This window comes from Schistocerca gregaria, chromosome 5 (genome assembly GCF_023897955.1).
Source record: "Schistocerca gregaria isolate iqSchGreg1 chromosome 5, iqSchGreg1.2, whole genome shotgun sequence".
NCBI lineage: Eukaryota > Metazoa > Arthropoda > Insecta > Orthoptera > Acrididae > Schistocerca > Schistocerca gregaria.
In genome coordinates this window covers 566,447,811-566,473,827 of record NC_064924.1, presented here as the reverse complement: position 1 = coordinate 566,473,827, position 26,017 = coordinate 566,447,811, and the positions used below count along the sequence as shown (strand labels likewise).

The window sequence follows — 26,017 nt, the reverse complement described above, 5'->3', positions numbered from 1 at the left end:
CGACCGCAGTGGCTGACTCATTTGCCACACTTGACGCCTCTGTATTTTTTCTTCTGTTGTTGTTGTTGTGATCTTCAGTCCTGAGACTGGTTTGATGCAGCTCTCCATGCCACTCTATCCTGTGCAAGCATCTTCATCTCCCAGTACCTACTGCAACCTACATCCTTCTGAATCTGCTTAGTGTATTCATCTCTTGGTCTCCCTCTACGATTTTTACCCTCCACGCTGCCCTCCAGCACTAAATTGGTGATCCCTTGATGCCTCAGAACATGTCCTACCAACCGATTCCTTCTTCTCGTCAAGTTGTGCCACAAACTTCTCTTCTCCCCAATCCTATTCAATACCTCCTCGTTAGTTATGTGATCTACCCATCTAATCTTCAGCATTCGTCTGTAACACCACATTTCGAAAGCTTCTATTCTCTTCTTGTCCAAACTATTTATCGTCCATGTTTCACTTCCATACATTGCTACACTCCATACAAATACTTTCAGGAACGACTTCCTGATACATAAATCTATATTCGATGTTAACAAATTTCTCTTCTACAGAAACGCTTTCCTTGGCATTGCCAGTCTACGTTTTATATACTCTCTACTTCGACCATCATCAGTTATTTTACTACCCAAATTGCAAAACTCCTTTACTACTTTAAGTGTCTCATTTTCTAATCTAATTCTCTCAGCATCACCCCATTTAATTTGACTACATTCCATTATCCTCGTTTTGCTTTTGTTGATGTTCATCTTATACCCTCCTTTCAAGACACTGTCCATTCCATTCAACTGCTCCTCCAAGTCCTTTGCTGTCTCTGACAGTATTACAATGTCATCGGCGAACCTCAAAGTTTTTTATTTCTTCTCCATGGATTTTAATACCTACTCCGAATTTTTCTTTTGTTTCCTTTACTGCTTGCTCAATATACAGATTGAATAACATCGTGGAGAGGCTACAACCCTGTCTTACTCCCTTCCTAACAACTGCTTCCCTTTGACGTCCCTCGACCCTTATAACTGCCATCTGCTTTCTATACATATTGTAAATAGCCTTTCGCCCCCTGTATTTTACCCCTGCCACCATTAGAATTTGCGAGTATTCCAGTCAACATTGTCAAAAGCTTTCTCTAAGTCTACAAATGCTAGATACGTAGGTTTGCCTTTCCTTAATCTTTCTTCTAGGCTAAGTCGTAAGGTCAGTATTGCCTCATGTGTTTCAGTATTTCTACGGAATCCAAACTGATCTTCCCCGAGGTCGGCTTCTACTAGTTTTTCTATTCGTCTGCAAAGAATTCGTGTTAGTATTTTGCAGCTGTGGCTTATTAGACTGATTGTTCGGTAATTTTGACATCTTTCAGCACCTGCTTTCTTTGGGATCGGAATTATTATGTTGTTCTTGAAGTCTGAGGGGATTCGTAAAAGACATTATTTATAAAGACGTTCCAACTACACCTGAAGAAATGCGAGAGAGAATTGTCAGTGTATGCACTTCGATAAGTGCCGACGTGGTAAGGAATACCACGCAATCCATGATAAGTTGATTGTAGCATTACATTGTTACCAATGGTCATCACTTCGAACACCTGTAAATGGACGTTTATGTCACCTTCGTTGTCACCTTGATGCCTCAGAACATGTCCTACCAACCGATCCCTTCTTCTCGTCAAGTTGTGCCACAAACTTCTCTTCTCCCCAATCCTATTCAATACCTCCTCGTTAGTTATGTGATCTACCCATCTAATCTTCAGCATTCGTCTGTAACACCACATTTCGAAAGCTTCTATTCTCTTCTTGTCCAAACTATTTATCGTCCATGTTTCACTTCCATACATTGCTACACTCCATACAAATACTTTCAGGAACGACTTCCTGATACATAAATCTATATTCGATGTTAACAAATTTCTCTTCTACAGAAACGCTTTCCTTGGCATTGCCAGTCTACGTTTTATATACTCTCTACTTCGACCATCATCAGTTATTTTACTACCCAAATTGCAAAACTCCTTTACTACTTTAAGTGTCTCATTTTCTAATCTAATTCTCTCAGCATCACCCCATTTAATTTGACTACATTCCATTATCCTCGTTTTGCTTTTGTTGATGTTCATCTTATACCCTCCTTTCAAGACACTGTCCATTCCGTTCAACTGCTCCTCCAAGTCCTTTGCTGTCTCTGACAGTATTACAATGTCATCGGCGAACCTCAAAGTTTTATTTCTTCTCCATGGATTTTAATACCTACTCCGAATTTTTCTTTTGTTTTCTTTACTGCTTGCTCAATATACAGATTGAATAACATCGGGGAGAGGCTACAACCCTGTCTTACTCCCTTCCTAACAACTGCTTCCCTTTGACGTCCCTCGACCCTTATAACTGCCGTCTGCTTTCTATACATATTGTAAATAGCCTTTCGCCCCCTGTATTTTACCCCTGCCACCATTAGAATTTGCGAGTATTCCAGTCAACATTGTCAAAAGCTTTCTCTAAGTCTACAAATGCTAGATACGTAGGTTTGCCTTTCCTTAATCTTTCTTCTAGGCTAAGTCGTAAGGTCAGTATTGCCTCATGTGTTTCAGTATTTCTACGGAATCCAAACTGATCTTCCCCGAGGTCGGCTTCTACTATTTTTTCCATTCGTCTGCAAAGAATTCGTGTTAGTACTTTGCAGCTGTGGCTTATTAGACTGATTGTTCGGTAATTTTGACATCTTTCAGCACCTGATTTCTTTGGGATCGGAATTATTATGTTGTTCTTGAAGTCTGAGGGGATTCGTAAAAGACATTATTTATAAAGACGTTCCAACTACACCTGAAGAAATGCGAGAGAGAATTGTCAGTGTATGCACTTCGATAAGTGCCGACGTGGTAAGGAATACCACGCAATCCATGATAAGTTGATTGTAGCATTACATTGTTACCAATGGTCATCACTTCGAACACCTGTAAATGGACGTTTATGTCACCTTCGTTGACCTTCAAAAACCTTACTGTTACACATTATTGAATTTGCCTCTATAACTGCTATCAGAAAGTAAGTACCAAATTGTAGAATCCTATAAAAATAAAAACTTGACCTTCATATCTCTGAAGCGATCCCACCAAGCAATAAAAATTCAACGTCATATTATGGTCCCCATTGTCGCATGGAACATTTTCCCACAAACTTTTCAGCTACTATCATACTTTCGTTCTTGGTGGCAACAGCTAGCGAATCGCTCTGTATATTCAAAGTTCACTTCCAGTTGTGACTCTGGAAGAGGAGTACCTGTGTGCCTTTTATTGGTTAAGTTTGAAATTTTTATTTTTATCTGTTTACAACAAATATGTTGTGTTTAAACTTGCACCCAAGCTCAATCAATCTTTCCACTCTTTCCTAAGTTCCAGCATCCTGCCAAAGGGTGCCACCAAGTCGTCGACCTCTGAAAGTCTTTCATGAATGAAAGGGATTCTCTAATCAGGTCAGCTCCCACAGACTTCACTGCGGTCGTCCGCTGCTTGAAGAGCTGCAAGAACCTTCTGCAGTCGTCCTTCAGCTGAAGAACGACTGCCGCCGGCTGAGGTCCGGACGATTAGCACTGGGCGCTTCACAGGACTTGTCACCTTGGGCAAGAGTTGTGGTGTCTGGGTGTCCAGTCTGTGTCTGGACACCCGTCTCGACATCCGGCAGCGCCTGGAAGAGGCTGCCGGTTGCTGCTGGGGGCGAACTGGATATCTATGCCCTTGCAAAAAGTTCATGGCATCATAGTACCAAAGTGTTGGCTCTTAACTTTTCGAAGCACTCGCAATTTTCTTCAGTTCTTTCCTGTAATTTTTCCTTGGCGAATTTAATTTCTTTACTAGCTGAAGCTCTACCACTGTAAGGTGTCAGGCAAATCCAATACCTTACATGAAAACCCTGACATAATAAGCAAATTTACTAGTATGTCACATAGCTCCGAATAAATCGTGACATGAAATTAACCAAAGCAATACAAGTAACAAGTGAGCAAATGGAATGCCACAGACTAACACAAGAATGCCTAATTGCATGTCGTACCTTCCCACCGTGAGGCAGACGCAGTTCCGAGGGGAGAAACGAGGACAGAAGCCGAGAGCAGAACCGTGTTAAGCTAGAAGGCCCTACGATAACGGACGGAGGGACGGACACCCACGTCTCCAGCTAACCACTAGGGCTCACCACCCGCACGTTTTAGCGTGAGACTTTTTCGCGTCTCAGGTATGTCAAGGACAACCCCCAGCCCTTGTTAAAAGCTAGAGCCCTCCAGAAAAACAGTATAGATCTTACGATAACACAAAAAGGGCCACTACCACCCGCGAGTTTTAGCGTGAGCGTTTTCGCGTGTCTGTTACATTAGGATCACTCCCCAGCCCATGTTAAAAGATAGAGCCCTCCAGAAGAGCAGTATAGATCTTACGATAACGCTAATAGGACCACATTAGCTGCAGGTTTTAGCGTGAGACTTTTTAGCGTCCCTGTTACGTTGCAAACTTTAAAAACATTGCCCCACCACGAAAAGTATAACGTTTCTCATTGGATAGACAGGATTTTTGTAGGCGGAGCTTAAGGTTAACATTGAGACCCTAATTGGTCAGATGAAAACACAGCCAGATAGTTTTTTTAAACCAACTTCGGTAAATTGTAGTAACGAGAAGTTAGAGGAGTTGGTTCCGAGACGGCGAGCTGGATGGCTCCTGCGCCGGCCGCTGCCGCCCTGACGCTGCTTAAACACTGACAAGGTAATGAACGCACGCGATGCCGCATTTTTGAGCGCATAAGGCTTCACTCAGAACTGCAGAAGTCTCATCTGTTACATCCCGTTTTTGCGTAATACTAGTGTCGATCGTTAATTAAAACTCATGGTGTTCACATTTGCCACTTGAAGTAAAGATCTGAAACGCGATGATTTTTCTATTTTATAGTTATTGAGAAGCCACATCAGCCACTGTAATTTACGACAAGTTAGATAAGTAATTGAAGATAATTGAGGGTCACTAGACCATTTTGATAGTTTTCTCTTTTGTGAAACTTAAATTAAACTGAGATTATAGATGTGATATGGCATAGGTCATTCTTCGATCGATTGTAGAACTTGGAAACCCATTCAGGGAATATTCATTCACATTTTTGTTGAACGCAGTTGGTTTTTACCATCCTGTATTAAAACTTTTCCTTTTATCAATAGTGCAATTTATAAACGATGTTTTGTGAGTAGAATAAAATTTCCAATGGTAAACTTAACTGCTTTTTCGACGTTATTTTACCAGCTAACTAAAAATAGGAAAGCCTTGAACCCTTTCCACTAAATTTAGTTAGTATTAAGATTCTTTTACAAGGAGTGCAGTGGAGCTGACGCTGAGATCATTTAGTATTTGGTTATATCATCGCTAGTCTCACTGAACTCTTCTGAATTCTACATGTCATGTGTGGTCTGGCGTCTCCGTACCAGCAACAGGTCCCAGGTTCAAACTAGTTAATTCCCTAAAAAACACGCTCAGAGAGTCGTTGCGAGAAAGTGGTAGGGAGACACGATATAGAACAATCAGACACCACCATGAATGTTTAGACCACTTCTGCGTACATTACCCTACATTTCGACAATAAGTGGCCATATAGCTATCGGGGAATACTAGACTCATTTCATATAACACACTGCAAGGCTGGTAAGCCCTTATGTACTTCCAATAATTCTCAAATGAACGTCCATTCCGCTGGTTTAGAATCCATTCCCACTTCACGACTCAACAAACGCTTGATCCGTCAGCGATCCCATCAGGCTCCCAGGATACAATGACGTGGTCTGCCTACATGGAAGTTAAGTGCACACAAAGTAACAATAGAATTTATGCAAATCTTGAACGACAGAATATGAATCTGTTGGCATTAATGTACGCAAGAAGTTGGAGAAGATGGACAGCACCCAAGTTGACATCTTGGATATTCGGGAATCCAGCCGGATGTTCGCGTCGTTCTCGCACGATATTTCAACAGCGTGCCTCGCTGTCTTCTTCAGGTGCTACATGAGACTGGTCCTTGGGTCGATTGAGTCCAGTATTTATGCCTGGGAGGAGCTGGGCGTTCCCTAATCGGTCCGCGCCGAGTCGAGTGTTCCATCTGTGGTCCGCGCCCGCCAGACTCGGCTTCAACGGACCCCTCCAGTCGCGGATGTTCCGACTGCCGTCGGCGCCGGTTTTGGCCGTCCTCGACGGTTGTGGTTGTCATTTGAGGTGTGTCAGACCCGATCTGAGATGTTAGGTACTCTATCTCATGACTGTTACTACGGTTTCCACTTCTGTTGCGTGCTGGGCGCTCCCTAATCGGTCCGCGCCGCGTTGTGTGTTCCATCTGAGGTCCGCGCCCGCCAGACACGGCTACATTGTCCCTCTTCTGGTGGCCGGTGTTCCCTCCGCCGTCCGCGCCCGGCATGGCCGTCTTCTGAAGTCGAGTTCATGACCTGGGGTGTGTCAGATCTGGTCTCTAATGTCCAACACCTTGTCTCACGGCTGTTCCCTCGGTCTCCACTTATATTTCTTGCTGAATCCTGGAGTGTCCTGCGTTGAGTTTTACAAGCTCAAGCGCAGGATTCCAGGCAGTGCTGATTTGGTATCCCGAGTCATGGTTGATTAGATTGTCTGTGACCTTAATCTCAATTGCTTCGGCAGTGCTGATTTGGTATCCCGAGTCACGGTTGATTAGATTGTCTGTGACCTTAATCTCAATTGCTTCTTTAATGACACTGTCCCAATATCTTGAGGTCTGTGTCACAATCTTGGTGTCATTGTAATCCATTGAATGACCAAGTTCCAGACAATGCTCTGCTATGGCTGATTTAGTTGCCTGCCTGAGTCTGGTATGTCTCTGGTGTTCTTTACACCTGATGTCCACAGTTCTGGTGGTCTGGCCAATGTATGACATCCCACACTGGCATGGTATGTTGTAAATACCTGGCTTGCGTAGCCCCAGGTCATCTTTTACAGTCCCCAGCATAGCCCCAATTTTTGTGGGTGGGCAAAATATGCTCCTGATGTCATATTTCTGGAGAATCCTGCTGATCTTGGTAGAGATAGGTCCGGCATATGGCAAGTATGCCATCTTCTTTGCCTCTTCTGGTTCTTCTTCTGGATCCTTTGGCCGGTTGGCAGGTTGAAGTGCCTTCTGGATATCTCTAGAGGAGTACCCATTCCTGCTGAACACTGATTGTAAGTGTTCTATTTCTGTGGCCAGACTATCAGGATCTGACAGAGTTTGTGCTCTGTGGACCAGTGTTTTGAGCACTCCATTCTTCTGTGCCGGATGGTGGCAACTGCTGGCTTGAAGGTATAAGTCAGTGTGCTTAGGTTTGTGGTACACACTGTGTCCAAATGTGCCATCTCCCTTTCTCTTCACCAGAACATCCAAGAATGGAAGTATTCCATCCTTCTCCATTTCCATTGTGAACTTAATGTTCGGATGGCAAGAGTTCAGATGTAGCAGGAACTCATTTAACTTCCTTCTCCCATGGGGCCAGATGACAAAGGTATCATCCACATACCTAAAAAAAAAAGCACTTGGGTTGATATCTGGCTGAAGAGAGTGCTTCCTCTTCAAACCTTTCCATAAATAGGTTGGCCACCACTGGTGATAGAGGGCTACCCATCGCCACCCCTTCTGTTTGTTCATGCCGGGCGCAGACGGCGGAGGGAACACCGGCCACCAGAAGAGGGACAATGTAGCCGCGTCTGGCGGGCGCGGACCTCAGATGGAACACACGACGCGGCGCGGACCGATTAGGGAGCGCCCAGCACGCAACAGAAGTGGAAACCGTAGTAACAGTCATGAGATAGAGTACCTAACATCTCAGATCGGGTCTGACACACCTCAAATGACAACCACAACCGTTGAGGACGGCCAAAAACGGCGCCGACGGCAGTCGGAACATCCGCGACTAGAGGGGTCCGTTGAAGCCGAGTCTGGCGGGCGCGGACCACAGATGGAACACTCGACTCGGCGCGGACCGATTAGGGAACGCCCAGCTCCTCCCAGGCATAAATATTGGACTCGATCGACCCAAGGACAGATCTTCGGGACGCGTTGAGGCAGTCGCACAGACGCGCCAGCGGAGGAAGAAGATCGAGGCGGCACCACGAGAGCAACGATTCTGCCCACGACGGAGCGACTAATAGTGACGCTGTGACTCTGCGGACATTCACAGCTGCCACGTGTTGGCAGCGGCAAAATTGTCGTGCTCACCAGTGTCTGCCACGTGCTGGCAGCGGCAAAATTGTGTTAACATCAACAGCTGCCACTTGTCGGCAGCGGCAAAGTTGTCGTGCTCACCAGTGTCTGCCACGTGCTGGCAGCGGCAAAAATGTGTTAACAACAACAGCTGCCACTTGTCGGCGGCGGCAAAGTTGTCGTGTCCACCAGTGTCTGCCACGTGCTGGCAGCGGCAAAATTGTGTTTACATCAACAGCTGCCACTTGACGGCAGCGGCAAAATTGTCGTGCACACCAGTGTCGTGTGGCAGCCACTCTGCCCCCACCCAAGTGTAGGGAACTACTCCGTGTCAGGGCCGGTGGCGCTGCCCCGTTACCCGCGCACGTGTAAAATAGGACGGGAGAAGCGTGGATACCTTCAGGCCGAGGCAACTGTCGATTAGGCAACCGCCGACGCAAGGTGCCAACCAAGCGCCAAACCCGAGCCCCAAGCACGACCACACACACGATAGGGCAATAAGAGGAACACAATGGCCACCAATGACGAACACGTCTCCCCACCGCGACCCACCTACGCAGGCATGGCCGCTACACCACCTACCAGCCCCCCGACCACGCCAAACAGAAGCAGGTCCAACAGCATATCACCATCCCCGCAGCATAGTGAGGCAGAAATGCAATACTCCTGGCCAACTAAATATGAATTGAAAAACCTTCCACAGGGCACCATTCAACCCAAGATAGTGTCACATATAAGGACATTCCTGAAATCGGACTTTGTGAACAGTATCACGGACTTCAGGCTCAGTAGGGATAAATCAAAGGCATTTCTGTGGAGCAAACTGAGGGGCGCCGAACGTGACATTCAGAGAGACCTCAGGAAGTGTGGGCACTACCCAGAAGTGGTGGTCACGCCTCGGAACTCTCGGGAGGATCGAGGTACAATAGGAGAATATAGAAAAACACCATCTATGAGCGTCGTCTTAAAAGGAATCCCACACGGCACTGAGGACGAATCGGTGCTAGCACAATTGAGGCAACAAGACTTCGATGTAGTTAAAGTGTGGCGAATGAAAGATAGAAGACGAAACGGTGCGGACACGCAAAAATTCCGCATAATAACGCATTGCCCACGCACAGTCGACACGCTCCTCACAAAAGGAGCTGTGATCGACTTCACCAGGAGGCATGCAGAACCACCTAGGGACCCTCCCCCCCAACCGGCGCAATGTGGCCGATGTCTATCGTCTCAACACGCCACACACAGATGCAAGGAGCAGGTGAAGTGCCCCAGATGCAGCGGAGCCCACGACCTTTCTCGCTGCAAACTAAAGCCCAGCGAAAAAGAGCAGTGCGCCAACTGCACAGGTCCACACTCCGCCCTCTCGTACAGATGCCCTGGTCGCCCGAAAGAAGCCACCAACGAGGAAACGCGGGCACCGATCAGGGTCATCGACGAGCCGGCGCCAGCCCCACCCACTGACGAAGATCTCGGCCACGAGATAGTGATGACGGAAGACTTGGTGCGAGTCATGGCAGCCACCCTGATCGACCTATTCCAGGACCGCAGGGAAGCTGTCAAAAAATTACTGCGATATGCCACAAGGCAAATACTTGAAAAAGACTTTGAGGTAACTCAAACAGCAAACAAGTTACACATTACAGTGTCAGAATTCCGGCACCCAGAAACTAGGTACAGGCATCGGCAACGCACACCACAACACACCCCGCGACACACAGACACAGATGCAGACTAAATCACAAACCACATACACCCACCTCCACACTAGCACCTCACGATGGCCGCCGCACGAAGTCTGAAAATACTTTCAGTACATGCACAAGGAGCCAAGACAAAACGAGGCCTCTTGATGCACAGGATGCATCAGCAAAACATAGATATAGCAGGCATAACAGAAACCTGGCTAGACGAAAGACATTCCCTCAATCTACCAAGATTCAACGCATTCCGAAAAGACAGACCCAGAGACAGAGGAGGCAACAGAGGAGGAGCAGCACTATATGTACGCGACACCATAGCAGCACGCGAAATCCCTCTCCCAGCAGAATTAGCACAACTAGAGGCAGTAGTCATACAGATCAGGGATGTAAATCGGCATACCCTAACCATAGCCTGTATATACATTCCACCAAGAATGCCCTTACCGCTAGACTTCTTTCGACACATGGCGACTTTCGATAAATTCATTATATTAGGAGACCTAAACGCAAGACACCACATGTTAGGAGACACTGCTGACAATGGCAACGGACGTCGCCTTTTCGATTTTCTCACCACTGAACCTGTGGACAGGCTCCCAATAAACCAGCCGACTTTCATCGGCCATCGAGGACGATCAACACCTGACCACGTCCTCCACAGCCATAACATAGCGGATACTATGTCAGAGCCCGTAGTAGGTGACTCGATAACAAGCGACCATCTACCGATCATATTCGCGACCAGTGCCACTCTGCCCCCAGAACGACTCCCCACAAGACGTACAGTAAGACAATACGCGAATGCAGGCTGGGAAAAATATAAAGACGTTTTAAAGGAAAGCCTGGCGATCCCAATCACCATAACTGACGACGAAGACCTACAACTCGCAACCAGCACACTAGAAACCGCCATAAAAAATGCAATAGACGAAGCCATTCCCACGACAATAATCGAGAACTGGAAACCAGCCATCCCCCAAGCAGCACTAGACCTAATAAGACAGAAGAAACACCTCTACAGACAGATCAGACGCGATAACGACCCAGGACTAAAAAGACAATGGAATCGACTTAATGCGAGAATTAAAAGAATCATTTCTGAACACCGGCAAAGACAGTGGGACGACACATGTAGACAACTTAACTATAGGGAAGGGGGAAAGTTCTGGAAGCGCTTCAAAACGCTAACAGGACAAAGTAAAATCACAAACTCCACTTTAATGGTGAATAACGAACCAACGGCCGACAAGAGGGAACAAGCAGGGGCATTCAAACAGGTATTGGAAGAAGTCTACTCCTTCCCCCAAGACGACAAATTCAATGACGACTTTAGACACCACGTGGAAAATCAGCTCTCCAAAACCCTAAACACCCCAGCAATAGAGACAGAGGACGAAAGCGCACTAACCAAGGAAATAACGCACACAGAAATCATAGATGCTATACACTCAGGACGAAACTCAGCCCCTGGACAAAACGACATTAGACGAATTCATCTGCAAAAAGCACCCATACAACTCCTAATACCTATCCTTTCCATCCTGTTCAATTACTGCCTGACTAACGAAACACTCCCGACCAGCTGGAAAACCAGTAAAACTATCATGATTCCAAAGCCGGAGAAACCCAAGACTGACCCACGCTCCTACAGACCGATCTCCCTCCTAGACGTCATAGGCAAAACATATGAACGGATACTGACAGACCGACTAAAAACCTACACAGAACGACACGGAATCCTCCCAATGACACAATCAGGATTTAGACAAAATCACTCGACAAACGACCCACTTCTAAAACTAACGGACGGGATAACGAAAGGGTTCAACAGGGGGCGCTGCACGCTCGCTGTCTTTCTGGACATCGAACGCGCCTTCGACAGGCTCTGGCATCTAGGGCTTCTACACAAACTCAGCCAACTGGGCTTCCCTATCAAAATAATACGAATAATCAAAGCCTATATAACGGACAGAAAGTGCAAGGTTCACGTAGGGGATGCATCTTCCCAAGAATTCACGCCCCAGGCAGGTGTACCCCAAGGGGGCATTTTGTCCCCGCTACTGTACGCGCTCTACACGGCAGACATACCGACAGTAACGACCCCCACAGAAACTGTAGGACTGTATGCTGATGACACAGCTTATTGGTGCACAGAACTCAGAACGACTACTATACATCGAAAAACAGAAACATACCTGAGACGACTACAGGACTGGATGGCAAGATGGAGAATCCGTCCCAACCCATCCAAAACACAAACAATACTATTTCAACACAGACATATGACCAAGACGAAAGACCAAAACCCAAACGACATACAAGTGACACTATGGGACACACCACTGAGACTCGGCGATACTGCCAGGTATCTCGGTGTGTACCTAGACAAACACCTAAACTGGAAGACTCACCTCACGTACTTACTAAACAAAACACGAAAAAGACAAAATCTAATCAGACAAGTTCAAGGACGACTCCACGGATGCGATGACCGCACAGCAATACACACATATAAGACGTACATCAGACCTGTCACGGAATATGCTGCAGCCGCACTCGGAGGCATACACAAACCGATTGCAGAGCGACTTTACTCGACTGAAAGACGACTTCTGCGCAGCATCTGCAGACTACCAAGACTCACACCCAGTGACGAAGTGTATAACATCAGTGGAGTGGAGCCTCTACAATCCCGACTTGTAAAACTCAGGGCAAGGTACGGACAACACATATTAACAAAGCGGCCAGACATGGAAGACATTCTAACGACAAGAACACGACATACCAGACGACCCAAATACAAATACGCCCAACCAGCGCGTACAGTAGCTCACAACACCAGCAGAGAATTCCCGAACCTGGCCCCGACCATGGAACCATTAACTCGAGAAAGCCCGCTCCCCCCTCACCTGGATCGCAGACAAAACAACCAACAACAATGACCAACACCGAACACAATCACAGAGAACCAAACAGCACACTCGAAACACACACACAAGCCGATGAGTATGTACACCCACACCCACACATGCTCCCACACCCACATACCTTAACACTAAGTAAACTCTAATATTAGCTTAGTTGTAACCATTGTAATCATAGTTAACAATAGCCTATATTTATAATTTTATATCTGTATGTTTACTTGTTAATTTATAAGCTTGTAACTCTGTATTATTTGTATTACTTCTACCAAATGTATTAATTATATAGCAACATTGTAAATAAAAAACTCAAAACAAAGTAGTATGTAAAAATGTAAATGCAAATTGTAAAACGAAAACTGATTGCAGATATGAGAAATTTGCACTGATGGAAAATTAAATTGTAATAATACAATAAAATGTAACCTACCCAATAAGGCTGAAAAGGGTATCACAGACCCTCAAACAGCCCGCCCTTTCCCCTCAGGAAAGGGAATGAAAAGTGCAAAAAAAAAAAAAAAAAAAAAAAAAAAAAACCAAGGACCAGTCTCAGGTAGCACCTGAAGAAGACAGCGAGGCACGCTGTTGAAATATCGTGCGAGAACGACGCGAACATCCGGTTGGATTCCCGAATATCCAAGATGTCAACAGATCGCCGGGAAAGCATGAAGAATTACAGCACCCAAGTTGTTTACGACGATTGTCGAGTCAGTGATCTACCTCTTCTTGGATGACCGTTTGGCGCTCAAAGGCTGCGCCACGGTCCACGAACGGTTGCGTTGTTCATTGGCTAGCACCCTTGCCGCCTCTCGACACTTCACACCTCGGGGAGCACCTCTGTATCGTACGCATCTGTCGCCTCCTTGTGGACGGTCCGCCATACTATTCGCTACATCGTGCCCGCCAGCACACTTTTCCATCTCAGTTCAGAAAGACGGGACGGAACTGCGCGCGACAAAAGAGAGACTACTGAATGGTGTGCCGTGTAGCCAGGTTTATTACACTGCTCTCCGCCAGAAAGCCTCGCTAAAGCACGTTTTACACGAGTGACTTTCTGGTGAAAATGGAATACTCGAAGTGTGTGTGCACCTTTCGTGTCTGTGTGTAAATCAGTAGCCAACCACGTGGTTAGTGTGTCTATGACGTCAATAATTCGGTAGATGTGACGTAAATGTACAGACTAATAAATGATTACAATTTCAGAAAAAAAATGGATGATTTATTGACGAGAAAGAACTTCACAACCTGAGCAAGTCATTTACAAGTCGTTCAGCCTCTGGCTCTTATACAAGGAGTTACTTAGCTTTCATCTACATCTACATCTACATGGATACTCTGTAAATCACATTCAAGTGTCTGGCAGAGGGTTCATCGAACCACCTTCACAGTTCTCTATTATTCCAATCTCGTGTAGCGCGCGGAAAGAATGAACACCTATATCTTTCCGTACGAACTCTGATTTTCCTTATTTTATCGTGGTGATCGTTCCGCCCTATATAGGTCGGTGTCAACAAAATATTTTCGCATTCGGTGGAGAAAATTGTTGATTGAAATTTCGTGACAAGATTCCGTCGCAACGGAAAACGCCTTTCTTTTAATGATTTCCAGCCCAAATCCTGTATCATTTCTATGACACTCTCTCCCATATTTCGCGATAATACAAAACGTGGTGCCTTTCTTTGAACTTTTTCGATTTACTCCGTCAGTCCTATCTGGTAAGGATCCCACACCGCGCAGCAGTATTCTAAAAGAGGACGGACAAGCCTAGTGTAGGCAGTCTCCTTAGTAGGTCTGTTACATTTTCTAAGTGTCCTGCCAATAAAACGCAGTCTTTGGTTACCCTTCCCCACAACATTTTCTATGTGTTCCTTCCAATTTAAGCTGTTCGTAATTGTAATACCTAGATATTTAACTCAAATTACAGCTTTTATATTAGACTGGTTTATCGTGCAGCCGAAGTTTAACTAGTTTCTTTTAGCACTCATGTGGATGACGTCACACTTTTCATCATTTAGGGTCAACTGCCAATTTTTACCCATTCAGATATATTTTCTAAATCGTTTTTCAGTTCCTTTTGATCTTATGATGGCTTTATTAGTCGGTAAACGACAGCGTCATCTGCAAACAACCGAAGACGGCTGCTCAGATTGTCTCCAAAATCGTTTATATAGATAAGGAACAGCAAAGGGCCTGTAACACTACCTTGGGGATCGCCAGAAGTCACTTCTGTTTTACTCGATGACTTTCCGTCAGTCACTAAGAACTGTGACCTCTCTGACAGGAAATCACAAATCCAGTCACATAACTGAGACGATATTCCATAAGCACGCAATTTCACGACGATCCGCTTGTGTGGCACAGCGTCAAAAGCCTTCCGGAAATCTAGGAATACGGAATCGATCTGAAATCCCTTGTCAATAGTACTTCATGTGAATAAAGAGCTAAACCCATGTTGACTGTGTGTCAATAGACCGTTTCCTTCGAGGTAATTCATAAAGTTCGAACGCAATATATGTTCTAAAATCCTGCTCCATATCGACGTTAACGATATGGGCCTGTAATTTAGTGGATTACTCCTACTACCTTTCTTGAATATTGGTGTGACCTGTGCAACTTTCCAGTGTTTTTTTTACGGATCTTTCGTCAAGCGAACGGTTGTATACAATTGTTAAGTATGGAGCTAATGCATCAGCATGCCCCAAAAGGAGCCTAATTGGTATACAGTCTGGACCAGAAGACTTGCTTTTATTAAGTGTTTTAAGTTGCTTCACAGACCTGTAATAATACAAATTGGCTACACTGTTCCTGTCATACGATCACCTCCGCATGCTCGATGGAATTTCCAGAAACCCGACTGGATGAAGTTTTCAACGGAACTGGATAAGACCATTCGATGGATACCTCCATCACATAATAACCATCAACGCTTCATTGGTGCAGTAACAGCAACAGCTAAAAAGTGTATGCCAAGAGGATACCGAAAAGAATATGTTCCAGGATGGAATGAGGAAAGTGAAACACTGTACCAATACTTCCAGCAAAGTGGTGACCCAGAGATAGCTACGGAACTATTGTCCAGCTTGGACATGTCTCGGAGGCAGAAATGGGCAGAAACAGTTAAAACTATGGAATTTACCCACTCGAGCAGGAAAGCATGGAGTCTTCTGAGAAAACTGGGAGGAAGTGCACCAGCATGCAGAAAAAAATCCGAAGTAACACCAGACCAAATTGCTTCTCACATCATTACTACCTCAAGAGTACCTCCTGACAAGAAACATGCAAGACATATCAGAGGCCAGCATCGTGACCTGAAAAAGAAGGCATCTCCCTCATCTGAGTATACCCATCCCTTCACAGTTTCAGACATTGACGCTGGACAGAAGGACCTCAAACCTCTTAAGTCACCTGGATTCGATGGTATCCATCCAGAATTCCTGATCCATATGGGAGGAAAAGCTAAGAAATGGCTGGCAGAATTCTTCACTGACATTCTGCTGACTGGTCAACTTCCATCTGAGTTTAAAAAGGCGAAGATAATATCTGTTCTGAAACCTGGCAAACCCAGCAACAAGGTAGGAAACTATCGCCCCATTTCCCTACTCAGCTGCTGCTACAAGCTTTTTGAAAGGCTAATATATAACAGAATAAGTAGCGCTATCTTAGAGAACGTTCCAGTTGATCAGGCAGGCTTCAGACCAGGGCGTAGCTGCTGCGACCAACTATTGTCTCTCACATCCTTCACAGAGTCAGGATACCAGATGAAGCAGAAAACATCTGTGGCATTTGTTGATCTAACTACCGCCTACGACACTGTGTGGAGGGAAGGCCTTATCTACAAATTTCTCTGCATCATACCCTGCAGAACAATGGCTCGACTGATTAACAGCATGCTAAGTGATCGGAAGTTCCAGGTAATCACTGGAAGCAACATAAGTAAGGAGAGGAAGCTGAACAACGGAGTGCCTCAAGGATCAGCTCTCTCCTCCTTACTGTTCCACCTATATCTATCTGGTCTACCTGACACTTCGTCCAGAAAATACTGCTATGCCGATGACCTGGCTCTAGCAGTCAAACACCAGGAAATGAAGACAACAGATTTTAGCCAATGACCTGTCTGCATTAGACAATTACTTCAAAATCTGGAGACTCCAACCCAGTGTGAGTAAAACAGAAGTGTGTTGCTTCCATCTAAATAACCAGTTGGCGAACGTAAAACTGGAAGTAAGTTTCAGAGGCAGAATTCTTCGTCACAATTGGAACCCAAAATATCTTGGTGTCATCCTGGATCGTACACTATGCTTCAAACAACGCCTTCTTAACTTAGCTCAAAAGCTGAGGACTAGAAACAATATCATCTATAGGCTATGCGGAACTACCTGGGGATCTTCAGCAACCACCCTGCGAACTTCAGCTCTGGGCTTGGTGTACTCAAGTGCTGAGTACTGTGCACCTGTTTGGACGAACAGTCATCATACAAGGCTTGTTGATACCCAGCTGAATACTACAATGCGCATAATATCTGGCACAATCAGATCTACTCCAGTTTATTGGCTTCCACTGTTAACCGGTATAATGCCTCCTGATCTACGCATATGTACTGCCCTTATGAGAGAATTCCACAAGATCTCCATGAATTCTAACCTACCCGTGCATAGCGACCTGCCACTTTTAAATCGCAAGAGACTGAAATCACGCCATCCAACTCTGTGCGATGCTGTTGACATGGTTGCGAAGAATTTCAAACCTCTTGAAGAATGGAAAGGTCGGTGGGAAGCAGTGTCAGATGTGCACCTGCATAACATCTTCTCAGGTGCTAAACTTCCAAGTGGATTCGACTTACCACGCAAGACCTGGTCTACTCTCAACAGGATCCGTACCAGCCATGGGCGATGCAGGGATGCTCTCTTTAAGTGGAAGAAGCTGCCTGATCCAGCTTGTGACAGCGGGGATCCATACCAGACTGTTCACCACATTGTCAGTGAATGCGGAATTCGAGCCTATCACGGCGCCAAAGAGGACTTCCTGCTAGCAACTCCAGATGCAGTGCGCTGAATTGAAGGACTGGATATTCAGGTGTAAGGACAAACTTAAGTTTCTTGTGTGTTAATATGTACATATGTATATGTAATTTCATGATATGTCTGTATTAGCCATACGCTAAATAAATAAAAAAAGTTGCTTCACTACTCTGAGGATATTTACTTCTACGTTACTCATGTTGGCAGCTGTTCTCAATTCGAATTCTGGAATATTTACTTCGTCTTCCTTTGTGAAGGCATATCGGAAGGCTGTGTTTAGTAACTCTGCTTTCGCAGGACTGTCTTCGATAGTATCTCCATTGTTATCGGGCAGAGAAGGCATTGATTGTTTCTTTCCGCTAACCTACTTCACGTACGACCAGAATCTCTTTGGATTTTCTGCCAGGTTTCGAGACAAAGTTGCATTGTCGAAACTGTTATAGGCGTCTCGCATTGGACTGCGCGAAGTTTCGAGCTTCTGTAAAGGATAGCCAACATAGGGGATTTTGCGTCTGTTTAAATTTGGCATGTTTGTTTCGTTGTTTCTGCAACAGTGTTCTAACCCGTTTTGTGTACCAAGGGGATCAGCTCCGTCGTTTGTTAGTTTATTTGGTATAAACCTCTCAGTTGCCGCCGATACTATTTCTTTGAATTTAAGCCACATCTCGTCTACACTTATATTATTTTGGAATGAGTAGAGATTATCTCTCAGGAAGGCGTCAAGTAGATTTTTGTCTGCTTTTTTGAATAGTTATATTTTTCGCTTATTTTGAGAGGATTTGGGGATTACAATATTCAATCTCGCTACGACAACGCTGTGTTCACTAATCCCTATATCGGTTTTGATGCTGGTTAAATAACTCAGGATTATTTGTTGCTAAGAGGTCAAGTGTGTTTTCACAACCTTTCACTATTCGCGTGGGCTAATGAACTAACCGCTCGAAACAATTTTCAGAGAATGCGTCAATAACGCGTTGTTCATCCTCTGAGTCTTATACAAGGAGTTACTCAGGTTACCAATTGATAAGACTTGTTGAATGTCCTCCTGAGGGCCATCGTGCCAAATCGTTCAACTGGCGCGCTAGATTCTCAAAATCCTGAGGTGGTCGGAAGGTCCTGTCCATAGTGCTCCAGACTTTATTAGTTGGGACAGATCCGGTGACCGAGCTGGCCAAGGTATGACGAAGACGAGCAGTGGAAACTGTCGCCGTGTGCGGGCTGGCGTTACCTTGCCGATGTGTATGCCCGAAGAGGTTGCCATGAAGTGCAACAAAACTGGGTGTAGAATGTCGTACATGTACCGCTGTGCTGAAAGGGTGACGCGGATGGGAACCAAATGGGTACTGCTGTGAAAAGAAGTTGTCGGGCAGCACGGCGTCCAACAGTCAGGTTGGTATCCCACCGGTATCTGGGGCGTCTCCAGTCACTCTTCGCTGTTCTCCAGGGCTCAGTTCGAAGTAGCACTCATCACTGAAGACAATTCCGCTCCCAAGAATGAGATTCCAGGCCGAAGACGTCTCTGGGGACCCCATAGACAGCGGTGGGGTACCAACCTGACTGTTGCCTACAGTATGTCCCGACGACCGGGAGTGATGGAATGGGGTGCCATTTCTCTTCATAGCAGGATCCCCTTCGTTCGCATCCGCAGCACGCTTACTGCAAAGCGGTACGTCTAAGATATTCTGCACCCCATTTTGTTGCCCTTCATAGCAAGCCATCCTGGGCTTACGTTTCAAGAAGGTAATGGCCGTCCACACATGGCATGAGCTTCTACTGCTTGTCTATGTGCTTGCCAAACCTTCCATGGCCAACATGGTCACTGAAACTATCTCCGACTGAGAACGTATGGAGCTTAACGGGCAGGGTCCTCCAACCATCTTAGAAATTTGACGGTCCAACGCGCCATCTGGACAGAATTGGCACAATATCCCCCACGAGGACCTCCAACAACTCTGTAAATCAGTGCCAAGCCGAGTAAATGATTGCATAAGGGCAAGAGATCAAACAACATGTTATGGACTTGCCAAGTTTGTGACGCCCTTTCCCTTTAATAAATCATCCAATTTTTCTGAAGTTATACTCATTTGTTGGTTCGTATATTGTTTTCAGAGCGTATATTACTTACCAGCAAGCAGTACAAAACAAAATTCCGGCTCCATGTGCAGTCTGCAACTGCAGGAGTGCTACAATGATCTCTGCACAGCCAGTTGACAACAATTAAGAAACCACAGGAGCAAAACAACCAAGAATCACTTGTTTCGTTTTTCGATTAAGGTACTTTTGCATCTTTAAGAAATTATTTGCAGTTTACATTCACTGTTAAAACTTCCGCCTCTCTAAAGCGAATATTGTCGGTCTGTGAAACCGTACACTGCTTTGAAAATAAAGTGCTAGTTTTTATTAACTGTGCATTATTTACTTGCAGATATGTGTTTTTTTTAATTATTTGAATAAAAGTGTCTATTTTACCTTTCAAAATTCTTCATTTAGTTCTGTGTAGAGTAACCGACATGTTTGTCGTGTTATGTAATAAAACGACGATGCAGAAATTGAAGTAGAGAACTTAACGTCTTGAATTACCATCCAGTTGCAGGTAAAGGGACATGGGTGCCAAACGTTCACGTGGAGGTGAGCATGTAGCCACACGATATCTTGTTTCGGTGTCATCGGCGTAATTAAGCTAAAATTATTCGAATTGTCCATCCGTAAGTCATTTTTACAATCAGCAGGGGCATTTTCACGGAGGTGGTGACGTAATAGAGGCCTATATCCATAACGATATCTAATCTCTCGTCGCCTTCTAAGCCATACCGCTGTTCGTCTCTCTTTATACTTTTATAAGCTCAAATAAACATATGCGGCACAAGCAGCAGCACGATCTTTAACTTTCTTGAGGACATGATATTCGAAACTACACACTTGCAAGCGTAGCACACGACTGTCAACGTCTATATTAGCTTGGCACGTGAAGAAAAAAGAAAACGGCACACTCCATGCGAAGATAGGCGTCAATGTGGCGGACACTACAGTCACACTTCGACGCGCAGCCCTGGAGTGTCCCCCCCCCCCCCCCCCCCCCCACACCCTCTCCACCAATACCACGCTCACCGCTTGAGCACTCCAAGCGCGAGCTTTTAGAATTGATTCAAATGACTCAGAGCCCTATGCGACTTAACATCTGAGGTCATCAGTCCCCTAGAACTTAGAACTGCTTAAACTTAACAACCTAAGGACGTCACACACATCCATGCCCAAGTTGGGATTCGAACCTGCAACCGTAGCGGTCGCGCGGTTCCAGACTGAAGCGCCTAGAACCGCTCGGACATAGCGGCCGGCTTTAGAATTGGCAGTTCGCAGAGCGCGTGTATACGAAACTATTTGGTACGTTGCTGGCATAATATCGATTCAGTCGTAAACAATACTTCAATCTCTACAAGCTTATTAGTGATCGACTGTACTATGTTCGTACACACAATACTTTATTCTACTTTCCTGGCGATTATTACTCATTATTATCTGAAGTGGAATCATTGTCACATTCCATTGTCGCTTATCTATAAAAATAATCAGAGCTAGAATCCGATGTTTTCTTAATTCTTGCGGATCTTCAAATCTTCGCTAATTCAGGCCCAGATCTTTCTTTCGATGTTTCAAAAATGGCCCCAAGCACTAATTTCATCGGTCCCCTAGACTTAGAACTACTTAAACCCAACCAACCTAAGGACATCACACACATCCATGCCCGAGGCAGGATGCGAACCTGCGACCGCAGCAGCAGCGCGGTTCCGGACTGAAGCGCCTACAACCGCTCAGCCACAGCGGCCGGCCTTACGATGTTTCTCCCAATTTGTGTGCAGGTTGTAAGTGTAGATCTTGGTTGCTGGAAGCTGCCTCTTTGGTTCATCTCTTGCTGCTGCTGTTTACCCAACTCGTAGTCTCTTCTACATGTTTTTTTAGTTGCAATGGCTAAATGAAATGAGCCTTGCAATTTTTATTTTCCACCTATAACTCAACATGCTAGAAGGATTTGAACATGACTGGTTCTAGCGTATAGTCCGGTAAGATGGCCCTGTTGCTAGCTATTTTTTTATTCATCTCATAGTTCCGAAGCGAAATAAATTTACTTCATTTTATAAATTTACTTCATCTTTTGCTTACCTGTAATAGCTTTCCTGGTTGTTTTATTTTGGCCCTTCATGAATATCTTTATATGATGCTATGTTTCATTACGTAAATTACAGTACTGCATACAGGGCAGTCTCAAAGATTATTTAATGTTTTATTCGTTGTAGAAGTCTTTGCAAACAACGTCAAATACAATATCTTTGAAATTTTTATTGTGATGTGTTGGTACACCACGTACATGGTGTGAGTGTATAGTCATACTGAAGTTGGCGTTCGCTACAAGCATCGTGATTAGAAGCACATTAAATTCTCAGATTTCATATACCTCGCACAAATTTTCTTCCTATTCGTAGTACGAATCGCAGGACATCTTTGCTTGAACATAATTTCAGCTACGCAGTTTAGTACCGGTGCACTATGGCATCTGTTTTCCCTTACATTCAAGACGCAAGTGCAATATATAAAGAGATCCAGAAGAGAGAAGATGAAGCTGAAGAAAACAGAAGAGCTGAATATGTTTCGGCTCTAACTATTCAAAAAACAGTGCGCGGATTCCTCGAAAGACAGCATATTCGTCGGTTAAATGCTGCTGCAGTAACTATTCAGAGACACTGGCGCGGGTATGTTGGCAGAAAATTGTATATGCTTCTCCTCCAGAAAGCGGTAAACGATATGTACTGGCAGCATTACTGTACATCGGCAACACAAATACAGAAAATATGGCGAGGTTATGTTGTTCGAACACGAATCTTCAATTATTACGAGTTCAAAGCAAGAGTTAAAGAGGCGGTAGAAAAGGACGCAGAATTACTCGAGAAGATGCAACAGAATAACCACAGATTCGAAACAGCGGTAATGGATGTGCTTGAGAATGAAGCTAAGCAGTGGGTGCTGTTTATTTTGTTTAAACTACATCATTTGATGAGAACTACCAACCAACGCGGTATATATAGTAAAAATACAGGCACAGAATTATCGGCCATTGAGAAACAACTTAAAAGTCTTTCTTATACAAAATATGTGAAACTTTTGCGTGCTCAGAGGAAACAAGCCAGTAAGATGATTTCATCTTCACTCGCCCTGAAGTATGGAATTGATTATGGCAAAGAAATTGAAAAGCTGCATAATACCAGCGTGATTCGTCAGGGTAAATACGAAGACCCCTCAAACAGAATTAAGTGTGCTCAACCTAAAGTCAGCCGATTTTCTTTTCCACGGGTCAGATACAATGACAATCATCTAATTATGAAGCAAGCCCAATACCAACCTGTGAAGTTCAATCTCAGGGAAACTGATCCTGCCAAGAATGTGTGTGACAACGAATTCGTCAATATTTTACGTCCAATAGAAGTATTTGATAAAATTAAGGTGTACGATAAAGATTCCTTTTGCCCTTTAACATGTGCTCTGGAAATTTTCTTAAAGAGATGTAATAGTTCTTCTCTATGAAAGATACAAAACTGAAAACCTTGAGTCAGTTATGTGCTTTATTGTAGAATTAAGGCTAATGTATTGTCACACTAGCACTGATGAATGGTGACATTACGAGCATAAGTTTTTGGGAAGCCTGTATTTTTACCGAAACCTCTTGTCGCTCTACTTTGCGTCTGTGTCACCGAAGACACACGGTTTCCTAGTTCATTATGAAATGAGTAAGGATACCCTGGTGTGATGGTCATTTTGCCGTGATTACTGTTACGTTTTTTGTACCAGTTCTTTAATGATTTACAGTTCAACAGAAACCTCTCATGAGAAAAAAGAAATTAAAAATATGTATAAGAGGAAAATTACATGGCTAGCAATACTGTACATCACTCATCATATGAAAAAATGACATTTAATGTGCAGCTATCAATATTTTGCTATTCATACCTACTTGCTTTCTAACAAGCCTTTAGTTATTACTAGTCAGATAAAATGGTGCATCGCAAATGCTGGAAAAAAATATATTAAGGATATTTCACTATAAACGCAAAGATGTAAATCCAAAATAATTTGGGTCAATAGGAATATTAGATACTAGTCATCGGCTTTGCCCAGTGAAGTAATGTTAATGACAGCTGTGATGCGACATTTTGGTGGGTATTGTTACAGTTCGGCTGATAGGAAAGCCAACGAATATGGAAGCAAAACACCTCGTTGTGCCGACAAACTGGTATGTACCTTAGCCCGTTTGAAAAAAATTGCCACCGATATCACTTTATAGTCGCCATGTTGTTTACAATATATGTTCCATGTTTCATACGCCACTGATCAAATCCGACGACAAGTAATATCAGTGCTGTGATGGGACATTTTGGTGCATATTGTCACAGTTCGGTTGACAGGGAAGCCAACGAATATGGAAGCAAAACACCTCGTTGTGGTGACACACTGATGAAAAAAATTGCCACTGATATCACTTCATAGTCGCCACGTTGTTTACGACACGTCCCATGTTTCATACGTCACTGGTCAAATCCGACAAGTAACGTTCTAATTCTGCACGTGAGACATTGGCAAAAAGACCTTAGTCAGAATAATGATGAAATGGTGTGGCTAGGCTCTGTGGTAGACCCCCGAACGTAAAAATGTTTGCTGCTTTTTTATAGACCCATGAGCAAACTATTATGCGAAATAAAGCATGTCCTGCCAGTAGTTATGTCAGTTGGACATTCACTAATGTCACAAATACCGCTGATTAATAAATTTATACTTTTAATGAAGTCAGTGAAAAGAAATTCTGAATCACCACTTCGCTATACAGCTGAGGGAAAGCAATAAATAAATTCAGTATGTTTTCAAAGAAGCCATACCCTTTTTACGTTTACAGTGACAACTCATTGTGGTATTTTTTAAATGTTATTTTTACTTCAATTACTATTGGAACAATTTGGGAACCAGTCTAGTACACAATCATATCCATTTGGTCCTCTGTGAACATCTTTGGCGCCAAACAGAAATCATCAATAATTTTCTCGAAACTTACAAACAGATTATTACAATGAATAACGTATTGTGAAAATCGCAATTTAGATTTCTAAAATGTACTTCATTCATTAGACAATAAATTAGAGGCTACTACATTTATTCGTGATCTCTCAGATGTATTTGTTTGCGTAAATCACAATATCCTTTTACGTAAATTAAAATATTATGAAATCCTAGCAGCTTCGTCTATGTCCACATTCTGTAAACCTCTGAGAAGTGCATGACAGGGGGTACCTATTGCAGTTACTAGCATTCCATTCGCATATGAAGTGCTGAAAGAATGACTGCTTAAATACCTTTGAGCATGTTAGTGTAATCTTTTCTGTGCGTTCCCTACGAGAATGATTCATAGGGTCTGTACTAAATTCCTAGATTCTTCATTCTTCAGGCGATTGAAATTTTGTAAGTAAACTTTCGTAGTATAATTGGTATCCATCTTAAAGTGTCTGTCAATCCAAGTTTTTCAGTATGTTGTGATGTTCTGCTATGAGTCAAGGAACCCGTGATTTCTTCGAATACGTTCAATACCATATATTCATCCTATCTGGTATGTGTCTAGCACACTTGAACAAATTATAAGACGGGACCCGCATTGTAACATTGCTGACCTTGTTGAAAGGTTGCCTCAGAAGTCTTATTCTTCTTCCAAAGCCCAATGTAGATTGTTGGGAACTCTGAATATTTTTTAAATGACTTTACGCAATACCATCAAAGTAGCCTTCCATTTGATACTTGTTTACTTTTGCAGTCCAAATCGATTGTAATTGGCTTTTACATATAAAACTTGATACTTGTGTTAAAAGGCGAGTAAGTCAAATAGACGTCAATGAATTTAAACTAAAGCGTCCGCTAGACGGTCAATACTTTTGACACCATTTCGAGGATATTGAGAACATCATAAACCTTGGAAATATACTGCGCTGCCTCGAAATACTGTGGCAACAGCGACACATGGATGTTTCCGGTCTGCGCGCGTCTGCCACCATGGAGGCGGATTCACTGTATTTAATAATTCAGAAATAATCATAGAGAAACTGAACTGTATCGTGTACTCAAAAACACTGGCT

The 26,017-nt window shown here is 44.1% G+C and overlaps 1 protein-coding gene across 1 annotated transcript; it reads left to right on the top strand.

Annotated features, from left to right (window-relative positions):
- The first annotated feature begins 22,327 nt into the window (after window positions 1-22,327).
- LOC126272666 (spermatogenesis-associated protein 17-like) lies at window positions 22,328-23,453 on the top strand. Its single transcript, XM_049975679.1, has one exon. It carries the CDS (start codon window positions 22,398-22,400, stop codon window positions 23,427-23,429), a length of 1,032 nt encoding a protein of 343 aa, XP_049831636.1. The 5' UTR covers window positions 22,328-22,397; the 3' UTR covers window positions 23,430-23,453.
- Window positions 23,454-26,017: the final 2,564 nt, after the last annotated feature.

Excerpts from the sequence above, each read along its gene's own strand:
- LOC126272666 (XM_049975679.1), top strand. The coding sequence starts at position 22,398 with ATGGCATCTGTTTTCCCTTACATTCAAGACGCAAGTGCAATATATAAA.